Below are 13,257 nucleotides of genomic sequence, written 5' to 3'. Positions count from 1 at the left end.
ATTTTTACGGTTCACACTGTATAAATCCATGCTGTTTGCATGGATTTATACAGTGTGACCTAGTTGTCAAGCACTTTCCAAGTGATGCTATCGGCTGGAAAGCGCTTGTCAATCTGCATGTGGATCCGCATGTATTCTGCCGGAAAAACGCATGCATAGTTTGCATGCGTTTTTTCTGCCAGGGAGATGCAGAAATGCTGCAGAAATTTTCTGCTTCATTTCTGCATCGTGGGCACATAGCCTTAAAGTCTGTTGCACGCGTGACCCAGCACGCCTGCTATCCTGAGCCAGAGCTGAATATATATGAATTGAAATGTCTGCTGCTAACATGCAGCACCAATTGGCCAGACTGAGTAATTAGCCAATTAGCACAAGGCCAGAGCAGGCAATGCTATGCAGGGTAAGCAAACCAATATACAGCAGAGGGCCATAAAACAGTGAAAAAGAAAGCTTTGAACACTTCAAAACAGAGCCAAAAAAACAAAAAAAAACCCAGCAGCAATGGATTAAATACCATGAAGAAATCTTGCTACAATCTTCAGGGGAAAGAGGAAGTCAACTATAACGACGCAACGCAGTGCACCAATCTCAACAATCCCATGGCTTGAGGACGAAGAATACAAAAAAAGGAAAGAGAAGAGATGTTCATAGGAAACAAAGTAGGCGGGTGATTAGAAAAAGGGCATTGAGTGGAAATGGATGAGCAAGGAGCCCAATTGCATAATATTTATTTTGAAGGCCACTAAGGACCCTAGAAGAGTATTTTTGGCAATTTAAGAGTATTTTAGAGTTTTGGAAACCAACTGAAGGTTCTCTGTAGCGCAAACTGATTTTTGGTGGCTGTAGTTGCTTCAATGTTACGTAGGTTGAAAACACACCTAGATCCATCAAATTCAACCTTTCTCCACCAATTGTACATATTGTCACTAAATTAACTATAACCCACAATGTTATGTGTATCGAGGAAATCACCCAGTTATTCTTTAAAAGCTGTTATAGTGTCTGCCATCACTACCTCTTGTGGTAGTGTTCATAGATCATAAGGTTAGTTTTGTCCTTGATGGCCATAAAGAAGAGAGATTGGGTGGTCTCCATTTCGTTGCTATATGAATCTTTGCCGCTATAGTGTAGAATTGAATCAATCAATGGGTTTTGTAACTCATCTGCTTGATAAATAACAGGCTCAACAGAGTTTTTACTAGCGGACTGGTCCACTATATATGCCAAGTGTCACAACCCCTAAAACATCTGTTAGACATTTGTGTATATTCTATGGAAGAGTATGGAGATTTAGTATATATTATGTAGTAATCATACTGAAGTTTCCACTAAGGAGACTTGATGACTTTTAGATAATACCTACAAAGAACGAACTATGGAGTAGCTGAAAAATCTACCAAGTAAATATATATGAAAAAACATGATTTTTATAAAATACCATTAAAACATTATTTATAGAATAAGAGGTCAATGAGGGAGGAAAGTTTCACAGCAATCCTATAGCACGATCAAGCTCAAGTGAGACAAATGGTAAAATCAATCCATACATTTACCAATGCTGACACCAATCATATATGATGACCTTAATGAAACAGATATATAGCAGTGTTGATTAACACCTTCATGACCGGGCCAATTTTTTTAAATCTGACATGTCCCTTTATATAGTAATAACTCTGGAATGCTTCAACATATCCCATTGATTTTGAGACTGTTTTTTTGTGACACATTATACTTTATGATAATGGTAAATTTAGGTTGATATGTTTTTGTGTTGATTTATAAAAAATATCAGACATTTGACAAAGTTTTAAAAAATTGCAATTTTCAAACTTTGAATGATTTTCCCATTAATCCCAATAGTCATACCACACAAAAACATTAATAAATAACATTTCCCTCATGTCTGCTTTACAGCAGCACCTTTTGTAAAGTGTTGTTTTATTTTGTTAGCATTTTAGAAGGTTTAAAAATGTAGCAGTCTTTTAAGGTTTCTTGATGAGGGAGAGAAACCTTTTATTTGTGGCTCCCACATTGTAAAATAGTGGAGCTTGAGTAGAAATAATGTAGTCTTAGAAGTTTGGCGGCGTTCCACCTTTGGAATGATCTAGGCTGTAGACATGGGGGAACATTGGATTGTGAAATAGATTCATAAGTGGGCGACAGTGATTTTTGCAGTTTTAAATTGACAGAGGACAGAATGCTATAATCGTAAGAAATGAAAGGTGAACATTTTTTTTTTTTTAACCTTTGTAATGAAAGAGGGGGGCCTTTAGTCCATGGTCCAGTAAAGCTATTAGGGGCTATCTGCGCCTGTTCGAGGAAGATCATTCATTTCAAGTTGTGCAATTTGTGCAGCTTTATAATATTCAGTAAGATTAGCGGGAGAGAGACCACCTTTGCTTTCATGGATAAACCTTGTTTTAAAGAGTAGCCATCGTATTAAATTTTCTTTTTCATAAATTGATAGTACATATGAAAATTAGTAGTTTTAAATATATTTTCTTAGTGAAATTCACTTTATTCTGCTCCTGGACTGATCTTTCATGTTCAGAATTTTCAGTTCACAGGTAAAATCTGTAGTCCGTGAAAACAGACTTTCTTATCACTGAGATATAAAATGATAGTTAGTGCTCGTAAAGTTCTATGGCGCTTACAGTTGAATTTTTGTTTGCTCTTCCCGCCTCCCTTTTGTATAGATTTTGAAACCTTTCGCGCCAGAGCCTGTTTTCGCCTTCGTGACCGGGCCAATTTTTTCAATTCTGACCACTTTCACTTTGAGGTAATAGCTCTCGAACGCTTCAGCGGATCCCACTGATTTTGAGATTGTTTTTTTTGCGACATATATATACTTCATGATAGTGGTAAAATTTCTTCGATATGAATTGCGTTACTTTGTGAAAAAATCGGAAATTTGGCGAAAAGTTTGGAAACTTCGCAATTTTCAAACTTTGAATTTTCATGCCCTTAAATCAGAGAGATATGCCACACAAAATAGTTAATAAATAACATTTCACACATGTCTACTTTACATCATCACAATTTTGGAACCAAAATTTTTTTTTGTTAGGAAGTTATAAGGGTTAAAAGTTGACCAGTGATTTTCTCATTTTTCCAACAGAATTTACAAAACCATTTCATTTTTTTAGGGACCACATCACATTTGAAGTGACTTTGAGGGGCCTTTATGACAGAAAATACCCAAAAGTGACACCATTCTAAAAACTGCACCCCTCAAGGTGCTCAAAACCACATTCAAGAAGTTTATTAACCATTCAGGTGCTTCACTTGAATTTTTGAAATGTGGAATGTGGAAGAAAACCATGAACATTTTAACTTTTTTTCACAAAAAAATTACTTTAGACGCAATTTATTTTATTTTCGCAAGGGTAACAGTAAAAAACAGACTACAAAATTTGTTGTGCTATTTCTCCTGAGCACACCGATACCCTATATGTGTGGGAAAACCACTGTTGGGGTGCACGGCAGGGCTTGGAATGGAAGGAGAGCCATTTGACTTTTTGAATGTAAAATTTGCTTGAATAATTAGTAGACGCCATGTCGCGTTGGGGGAGCTCCTGATTTGCCTAAACAATGGAAACTGCCCACAAGTGACCCCATTTTGGAAACTAGACCCCTCAAGGAACTTATCAAGATTTGTGGTGAGCACCTTGAACCCCCAGGTGCTTCACAGAAGTTTATAACGTAGAGCCGTAAAAATAAAAAAATCTAACTTTTTCCACAAAAATTATCTTTAAGCCCCAAATTTTTTTGTTCACAAGGGTAAGCGGAGAAAATGGACCCCAAAAACTGTTGTTCAATTTCTCCGGAGTACGCCGATACCCCATATGTGGTGAAAACTACTGCTTTGGCGCACGGCAGGGCTTGGAAGGGAAGGAGCGCTATGTTGGCATGCGGACACCATGTCACATTTGAAGAGTCGGTGACCTGCTGAAACAGAAACTCCCACAAGTGACCCCATTTTATAAACCTCTCAAGGAATTCATCTAGGGGAGCAGTGAGTATTTTTTAACCCTCAGGCGATACACAAACTTGTATAACATTGGGCTGATTAAATGAAATATCACTATTTTTTTCCTCTAAAATGTTGCTTTGATCCCAAGTTTGCAATTTTCAAAAGGGATAATAAGAGAAAATGTTACACAACTTCTCTTGAGTACATCAATACCCATAAGTGGTCAAGAACTATTTTTCAGGTACAATGCAAAGCTCAGAAGGGAAGGAGCGCCATATTACGGTGCCGATTTTACTGTTGTGGTTTGCAGGTGACATGACCCACTGGGAGAGCCCCTGAGGTCCCGGAAACAGAAACCCCATGCATAAGTGACCCCATTTTACAAACTACACCTCTCAATGAATTCATCGAGGGGTGCAGTGATCATATTGACACCACATGTGACTCACAGAAATTTATACCATTGGGCGGTGAAGAAAAAATAATTATTTTTACCACAAAAAAATTGTTTTAGCCCCAGATTTTACATTTTCACACAGGGCAATGGGTAAAAATGGTGCCGAAATGTGTCACACAATTTCTTCTAAACGTGGCAATACCCCATGTGTGGCTGTACAGTACCGCTCAGCCATACGGCGAGATCTGGGGGGGACGGAGCACTATTTGACTCTTGGAGAACAAATTATTGTAGAACAGTTTGCGGGCTCCATATACAGAGCCCCTAAGTGCTAGAAGGGCAAAATTACCCCTCAAATGATGCCATTTTGGAAATTATACCCCTTTGGGAATTTATCTACAGGTGTAGTGACTATTTTGACTTCAGGGGTGTTTTCCAGAAACAAGCAGCAGTGGATGTTGCTGAGTGAAAATTTCAAACTGCCGTTGTAGTGACCAGCTCGTGCTTCTGGAGACATGCACCCGTAAATTAAGAGGGCTCTCGTCGCTACAGAAATGACAAACATGTGGACCCTAAATATAGTTTAGGCACACTGTGGGGCTCAGAAGAGGGGGTAGGGCATTTGGAATTGGGAGCACAGAATTTTCTGAATTTCTTTTGGGGGGCAAGGGTCATTTTGCTTTTCCAGAGCCTTTGTGCTATCAGTAACATGGAAGCCCCTTATATTTTTGTTGACAGATGATGGAACTGAGTGGGGACTTGCTTTTTTTGTGGATTGAGTTTAAGTTTTTATTGGGAGTATTTTACATAACGTTTATCCGGCGCTCTAGGCTGAGCACTTAAATCTGAGTTTCCATCTAAATCTCCAAGTGTTGTAATTCAGATGAAACCCCCGCAGGATCTATTCACTATAGTGGACTCAGCCTAGCCTCTGTTTATGAGTGTCCTTTTTTTCAGATGTGCACAAAACTGTGACCAACCGCACTTTTATGCACGTCTAAAAAAACTGACACCATAGGATCATAGGCCAGACTTCATCCATCCTCCATGACAATGCCAGATCTTATCACGGGGGCCGTCGGAAAGGTGAGTGGACGACCCCCTCTCCCTCTCACTATCTTCTACATGCCACGATCGCTATGGATTGCGGCATCCAAAAGATAGCAAAGGGTTAACATCATTGGGAGCTGATCCAATCAGGTCCCGATGATGCTACCTGTCTGAGCTGTCGCTCTGCAACGGAATTGCAGCACTTGCAGGACCCTGGGGGTCCTGAGTGCTCCGAGACCGCCAACCATTCTTAAACGTCGGCGCTGCACAGAGCCCAGCAAGCGCCGACGTTTATGTACAGTAGGCAGTCAGGAAGTGGTTAACCCCTTCACGACCATTTTTTCAGGATTTTTCCATTTTTTGCATTTTCATTTTTTCCTCCCCTTCTTCCAAGTGTCATAACTTTTTTATTTTTCCGTCAATATAACAGTATGAGGGCTTGTTTTTTGCAGGACAAGTTGTACTTTTGAATGACCCCATTGATTTTAACATCTATTTTACTGGAAAACGGGCAAAAATTCAGTGCAGTGAAACATTTTTGCTAGCCGAGCCGGCGTTTTTATTGATACCATTTTGGGGTAGATACGATGATTTGATCGCCTGTTATTGCATTTTATTGCAATGTTGCGGCCACCAAAAAAGCATAATTTAGCAAGTCCTCTATCAATTACTTGAGTTAAATAACTCTGAGCTCATCCCTTACTCTTCTGCTTGATTTTTTTTTTGTTTTGCACTGCGTCGCTCCATTGCAGAGATATTTTCATTTGTTGATTTTGAAGTGCAATATGTGAAATCTCTCCTTATAGAGCAACTGGACATTTCTTCAGAGTCTTCTTTGGGGGAATATACGAGGTTGATAGCTTAGCTTCTCAGCTGTTATTGGCAGAGACAAGGCGGGAGGGTTGAAATAATATGCCCCTACAGAAGACTCTAAAGAAATGTCTAGTTGCTCTACAAGCAAAGATTTCCCATATTACGCTTCAAAAGCCGCAAATGTGGTTTCAATAAGGATGATTTTTTCCCCTGTCCCGACTCTCCACGTTTATCTGATCCAACCTTCCCCTTGGCCCTTTTCTTTCCTTACCCTTCCACATCCTTTTCCTCTTGCACCTACCCTTATTTCTCTCTTGATTCTTTTTTTGGATAGAACTTCTTACTTGTTTTGTTGAACTAGTTTTAGATCATTCTGTTATGTTTTATCACTCACTTTATTGACTATAACTATAATCCCCTCCCTAAAAGTTGTTAAAAAAATCCCCCCAAATAAAAAAAATATTATTGAAAAGCAGCAAATGTGAATATCTCTGCAATGGAGCAATGCAGTGCAAAATGGAAAAGAAGCTGCTGAATAAGTTGAGCTCAAGGATTTTTTAGAAGGTATTTAACTCAGTTTTTTTTTTTTTTGAGGAATTGACAGGTCCTCTTTAAGAGTAGTTAAAACAGGTGGCAAGCCTTATTTTGAGAGCGTAGCAATTGAAACGGAGCAAGATATGCTATCAAAAGCTTTTTTTGATGTCAAGGGATAGCAAAGTGAGAGGCGATTTTGATATTTAGAACGATCTATAAAGAAATCACTCCTATTAAACAATTAACAAAATGTATAATGTATTAAGTATATTAGAATTGACACCAGACATAAACTAAAAGAATATAAAAACCGAGAATTAGATACAGTGCATTACCATGATCAAACAGCAGATGACAGCATAGTTGTTATATCCAGATGTATATAAGAAAATCAAAATGGCTAGGAAGCCGTGTAATGTAATGCTGTAAAAACCAGCCTAATGAGTTTCTAATCATGAAATGCAGAAGTCTGCTTTAAACAAACATGATCTCATAAAATAGGGAAAAAAAGTAATTAAACCACATTTCTTCGTCCATATTAAGTTGTTGTGTTTGATGGTTTTGTACAAATTGTTGTATGAATGTACAGAGATAAACAGAAGTGTATAAGATAGCGAAATGACCTTATTTATTCCTGTGCTAATTGCGGATTACATCTATGAAATGTCTTTATTTTTGGGAAAATCTGTAGTAAAAATAGTTACATAAAATGGCAGCACTGAAAATGTTTGGCAGGAGTAAAAAGCATGCCAGAGGCAGAAGTTTTTTGGTGCTCAGCGTCATTAAAATCATCTCTCCCCTCATTTTAATTTGAAGGTATGGGGCAAAATGAGCCACCTTCCCACTAGTCCAACGTCAGCAACTGTGAGTATTAGTTATTATTTTTTTTTATTATTATTATGATTTCTTTATCTTAAGTTGAGGACAGGCAATTAGTTATAGTGAAGTTCTGGGCAAATTTTCATAATTAGTAAAACTGGATCAGCCAGGGCCTTTGGACATAATCAGATTTGTAAGTTCTGTCAATCTTCTGTACACTATATACATTCTTAGTATTGCAGGAAATAAAATATCTGCATATCACTGGACTATACAAAACTTTGTCCAGTGTCTCATTTGACTTGAGACTTTACCTCTCAAACTTGCTGCTGTGTCCTTCTCGCCACGTGCTCTGCATAGAACACAAAGATCATTGCCCCAATTTAGCTGCTTTTTTTTTTTTTTTGCATTTGGACCAGAAAACAGTGGGACTTTCCTGGGGTAGAGGCTATAGCAGCCAGTAGTAACAGCAACATATGCAGGTGGTAGAAAGTGCAGGACGTCTGTGGGTACAGCGCCAGCTGATAGCTGCAGAGCTGGAAGGGATGCCAGGGAAGGTGGCGTAATTGGGAAACTTCTCAGTTTTTTTTTATAGACCTATAACATACAGTCATCATATTTTTCCTGTGACGTTAAGGACCTGTAGTCCAGAATGCAATAAATACTGACCCTGTTATATTGCATGTATCTGTTTATTATTATTATTATTTACAGTAGGGAAAGTAAGTATTTTACACACTTCTGATTTTGCAAGTTTTCCCACCTACAAAGAATGGAGAGGTCTGTAATTTTTATCCTAGGTACACTTCAACTGTGAGAGACAGAATGTTTAAAAAAAAATTGAGAAAATCAAATGGTTTGATTTTTACATAATTAATTTGCAGTTTATTGCATGAAATAAGTATTTGATATAATAGAAAAACAGAACTTCATATTTACTACAGAAATCTTTGCTTGCAATTACAGAGGTCAGACGTTGCAACAATGACTTTCAGCTCCCTCCAAAGATTTTCTATTGGGTTCAGGTCTGGAGACTGGCTAGGCCACTCCAGGACCTTGAAATGCTTCTTACGGAGCCACTCCATAGTTGCCCTGGCTGTGTGTTTCGGGTCATTGTCATGCTGGAAGACCCAGTCACGACCCATCTTCAATGGTCTTACTGAGGGAAAAAGGTTGTTGGCCAAAATCTCGCTATACACCCCATCCATCCTCCCTTTAATACGGTGCAGGCGTCCTGTCCCCTTTGCAGAAGAGCACACCCACAGTATGATGTTTCCCCCACCATGCTTCATGGTTGGGATGGTGTTCTTGGGGTTGTTTTCATTCTTCTTCGTCCAAACACGGCGAGTGGAGTTGATGCTAAAAAGTTTTATTTTGGACTCCTCTGATCACATGACCTTCTCCCATGCCTTCTCTCGATCATCCAGATGGTCATTGGAGAACTTATGTAGCGAAAAAGGTGGTACCCAATATTAGAATATAATTAGCAAAAGATAAAACAATGTCTCTTTTATTATACCTTATTTAAAACAGCTGGATGCTGAACAATACTAGACACAAAGCATGTAAAAAGACACACACAGTGTACTGATTGAAGAAATGATCACAAGTGTTAGGTCAGCCTAAATGAGATTTGACCTGACTAAACCAAATGGTATAATGTGGTGTAATCCCTAACAATATAAGGCCCTCCAGACAAATATGTGTCTCACCAATGGTCATAAGGACCCATACAATGTGAAAATCATGTGACACATACACTACCAAAAATTAAAAAAACAGTACACATAAACCGACGCACTAAATGCGTGATAACACCAGATAATTATTAGAGTATGATAATGGATAGTGGTTAGGCAATGTCATATACCACTCGGACCATACAGATCTACCATCTCTAATTGTACCAAAAAATAGACCAGTGCACATTGAAGGCTACCTGGTCATATAGTCACAGCAATATATCTGAGTCAGTGGGTACAGCTACCTCTCACAAACTTCTGTACATCCACACAATCACCCGCCGGATACATACTCTTTACACTTGGGATGGCAGGATTCCTGTCGACAGGTATTGACACCAACACTTGGATCACAGAGGCCAGGGAGGTCTTCTCTGACCGTACTTTTGTACAAAAACAATATACCCCGTCCTTTGGCACAGCCTTTAAGGAGCTCACCAAGGTAGATGGGGACCAAATTACGTCATGGTGGGAGGTGCAAAGCTTGGACAATTATATTAGATCAGGAATTGTCCCACGTCACCTTAGAATTGCTCTCTCACCAGGATACAGATATGAAAACCCTGTTCTGGTAGCAAAGTGGGAGAAAGAAGCAACTGATAGCTCCATGAGACTTATGAAACTCCTCTTAGAGGAAAGGGTCACCTTGAATAATCTGAATGAGTCTCTGAAAGAACATATTGAAATCACCAAAAAGTTTGCCTCTGAACCTGATTTTTCTGTTAAAGAAACCGGTCTTCAAAACAGCTTGGAAAAGTTTCAGTATCTTCTTAAAGAATTTAAACACAAACTGTTTAATAGAGACCTACAAGAATTTCGAGAGAATAAAGCATACTCTCCACTGGCCGTGGTCAAAGATTGCCTGAGACAGAGATCTCCTCATCAGAAACGGAAATCTCAGATACCGAGACTAGGCCGAGATATCAGAGAGGCTGAGGCAAAGGAAGGAGTGCCCATCGGTAATAGAGGGGGTGGGAGAGGTCTCCTCAAAGAGACGCTTTTTTAGAGTACAATTACCCATTGAGAAATCGTCTAAATTTGAACGGAGGTATCTGAACCACAGCTCCTCTGAGTCAGTGGGAAAATTAGTGACTCCTGCTCCACCTGTCATTCACCAGTCTATCTCTACAGTGAGCACCTCCTCCTCACGAGAATCACGCATTATTAACTTATCTTCGAGACCACTCAATAATCTGGAGATGTGTGTTCTGAGCAAGGGATTGTCCTTTGTCCCCACCACTGATTTTAATTGCTTTGAGACGATCAAGGACCTCCACCTTTTCATTCGTAAGTTAAGGTGGAAGAAACATTTCAGTAGGGAGGATAAAAGATCATGTATGGAATTTGGTATTGCGGAGAACCTTCTTGAGGATGTAAGTTTCCTTTTTCATTTGGGAGACACCAATCCTAATAGTAACGGGGATGGCCCATTTACATCACTTAAGAATAAGAGCAAAAACATGCCTCCGCAATCAGGGGACCCTGGGTCCATAGATGTTTTCCTTAATTTGGTCACCAGTGACATTTTGGAATTATCCCAGTCTAAGCTCATGGGTAAACACAGTCTCACAAAACAGGAGATGCAGTGTCTCTGTAATCTTGAGAATGATCGTACCGTCACGATTAAACCATCTGACAAGAACGGTAATATCGTTATCATGGATTCCTCGTCCTATAAAGAGACTTGCATGACCCTGCTTGGAGATCGTACCAGTTATGAAGTTGTGGCGGGAAATCCCACGATTGGTCTCTTGAAGGAACTTAAGCGTCTCGTTGAGGAGGGAGTGCATAATGGTGTAATTGACAGGAAGGAGAGAGACTTCCTCTGCCCCACACACCCCACCATGGCCACTTTTTACTGTCTCCCTAAGGTGCACAAGGGACTTGACCTCCTTAAGGGCAGACCTATCGTTGCAGGCACTAACAGTTTAACACAGAACCTGGGGATTTATTTGAACCAGATATTAAAACAATTTGTAGGGTCCTTGAGCTCGCATGTCCGTGACACTACAGATCTACTGGGCAAGTTGGATGGTATTTGTCTTGAGCCTGATATGATTCTAGGCAGTATAGATGTGGAGGCACTGTACACATCAATTCCACATGGCAAGAGTCTCCGGGCCGTGGACCACTATCGGAGTACGAGAGGTTGTTCACCAGACATAACAGGTTTATTTTACAATCACTGGAGTTTTGTCTGAAGAACAATTTTTTTCTATTTGACAATAAGTACTTCCACCAGCTCAGGGGCACAGCGATGGGGTGTCCCTGTGCCCCTTCGTATGCTAATTTGCTCCTGGGCTGGTGGGAGGAAACTGTGGTCTTTAGCGAGCCTCCGGTTCCCATGTGTGATAGGGTGATCATTTGGTTACGTTATTTTGATGACATCTTCGTGGTGTGGAAGGGACCGGAGGCCCTTTTTAGTGATTTTGTCAAACAGCTCAACACTAATAACATTGGCTTACGTTTCACGCATGAATGCAACAATGCTGTTCTACCATTTCTTGATGTTTGCATCCGTAAAGGTGAAAATGGTGAATTGACTAAGAGCAATTACCGGAAACCCACGGCCACTAACTCCTTACTGAGGTGGGAGAGTGGACACCCAGGCCCACTGAAAAAAGGTATCCCTAAGGGGCAATACCTAAGGATTCGCAGAAACTGTTCTGACATCGGCACGTTTAAAGCACAAGCTGATGATTTTCGTGAATGGTTTATCGAGAGGGGTACCCTCAGAAAATCCTAACTGAGGCCTATAAGAATTCCATCAAAAAATAACGCAGGGATCTACTCATCCCCAGGGTCAACAATAATGAATCGAACCTAACCCGTTTCATTACTACCTACTTCAATGGAGCTAACGGGGTTGGGGAGATCCTTAAACGCCACTGGCCAGCGTTATTAATGGATGCAGACATCAAGGATACAGTTGGGGCCCTTCCACAGGTCACCTATCGCAGGGGGAGGTCCTTAAAGGATAGATTGGTCCACAGCCACTTTATAGACAATTCACATCCATCTTGGTTCGGCACCCAAGTCAAGGGGTGCTTTAAGTGTGGTCATTGCAGTGCCTGTGTATCGGTGGCACAGGCCAAGGGCTTCAGCAGTAGTGTGACGGGTAAATACTATACCATCCGACAGTTCATCAACTGCCGTACTGCTGGGGTGGTCTATAAGGCCACATGTGACTGTGGTGTCGAATATGTGGGAAAGACTAGACGTGAGTTCAGGAGGAGGATTAGGGAACACATACGAGAAATCATCAATAAAAGGGATACTCCAGTTGCCAATCATATTAACAATGTTCATAGTGGTAACCTAGACTGCTTGCGATTTGTAGGCATTGATAGAATTAGGCCTCCAGCCAGAGGTGGGAATTGGGATCAAAAGATCCTATAGAAGGAATGTAAATGGATCTTTTGGTTGAGAACTATGAAGCCTCACGGCCTTAATGAACAACTTTCCTTCACTTCTTTTCTATAATAGGGTCAGTACAGGGACCCAGTTAGTGAGGAATAGCCGCCGTTGAGTGGGGGCGCCATTTGCGCAGTCCCCCTAGGGTGCCAACCTCCACGGTAGGTAGGGACCAGCTTAGAGAGGGCTCAGTCCGTAGAACCAGCAATAGTTCCTCTCTCTGTCCCCTTCCCACTCATCCCTCACCATGTCCTTTCCCACCTTTTTTAGTCACATTTTAAGCACGACTTGCGAGTTCAGGGACCCTAGTATACCATCTAATCGTATATCTGTAACTTCTGTATCTGATGAGACCGACCTCCTTGGCCTCTATATGTTTTTTCCGCGTCTTTTTGGTCTGGTATGTTGGATGTCTATTTATCATGTCCAGGAACTGACCTCTTTCCTGTGGTTTATGATCATTTTGACAGGCCCATGTGGGCAGGCATGATCATCTACATTGGCATTAGTAA

At 40.4% G+C, this 13,257-nt stretch overlaps 1 protein-coding gene across 2 annotated transcripts in view; it reads left to right on the top strand.

Annotated features, from left to right (window-relative positions):
* The window catches only part of UNK (unk zinc finger), a 118,886-nt gene that overhangs the window by 83,643 nt on the left and 21,986 nt on the right, over positions 1–13,257 (top strand). The window contains exon 9 of one of the 2 annotated variants that reach the window (XM_073683992.1): positions 7,587–7,634. The exons of the other annotated variant lie outside the window; for it this stretch is intronic. Within the exon in view, the coding sequence (XP_073540093.1) occupies positions 7,587–7,634 (48 nt within the window). The remainder of the gene's footprint in view (positions 1–7,586; positions 7,635–13,257) is intronic. 2 annotated transcript variants of the gene reach the window in all.

Source organism: Phyllobates terribilis, unplaced genomic scaffold (genome assembly GCF_046119375.1).
Source record: "Phyllobates terribilis strain yellow unplaced genomic scaffold, ASM4611937v1 Scaffold_5__5_contigs__length_657084704, whole genome shotgun sequence".
NCBI classification, from domain to species: domain Eukaryota; kingdom Metazoa; phylum Chordata; class Amphibia; order Anura; family Dendrobatidae; genus Phyllobates; species Phyllobates terribilis.
Note: the sequence above shows the minus strand (reverse complement) of the source record. Positions and strands in the feature narration are given on the sequence as shown.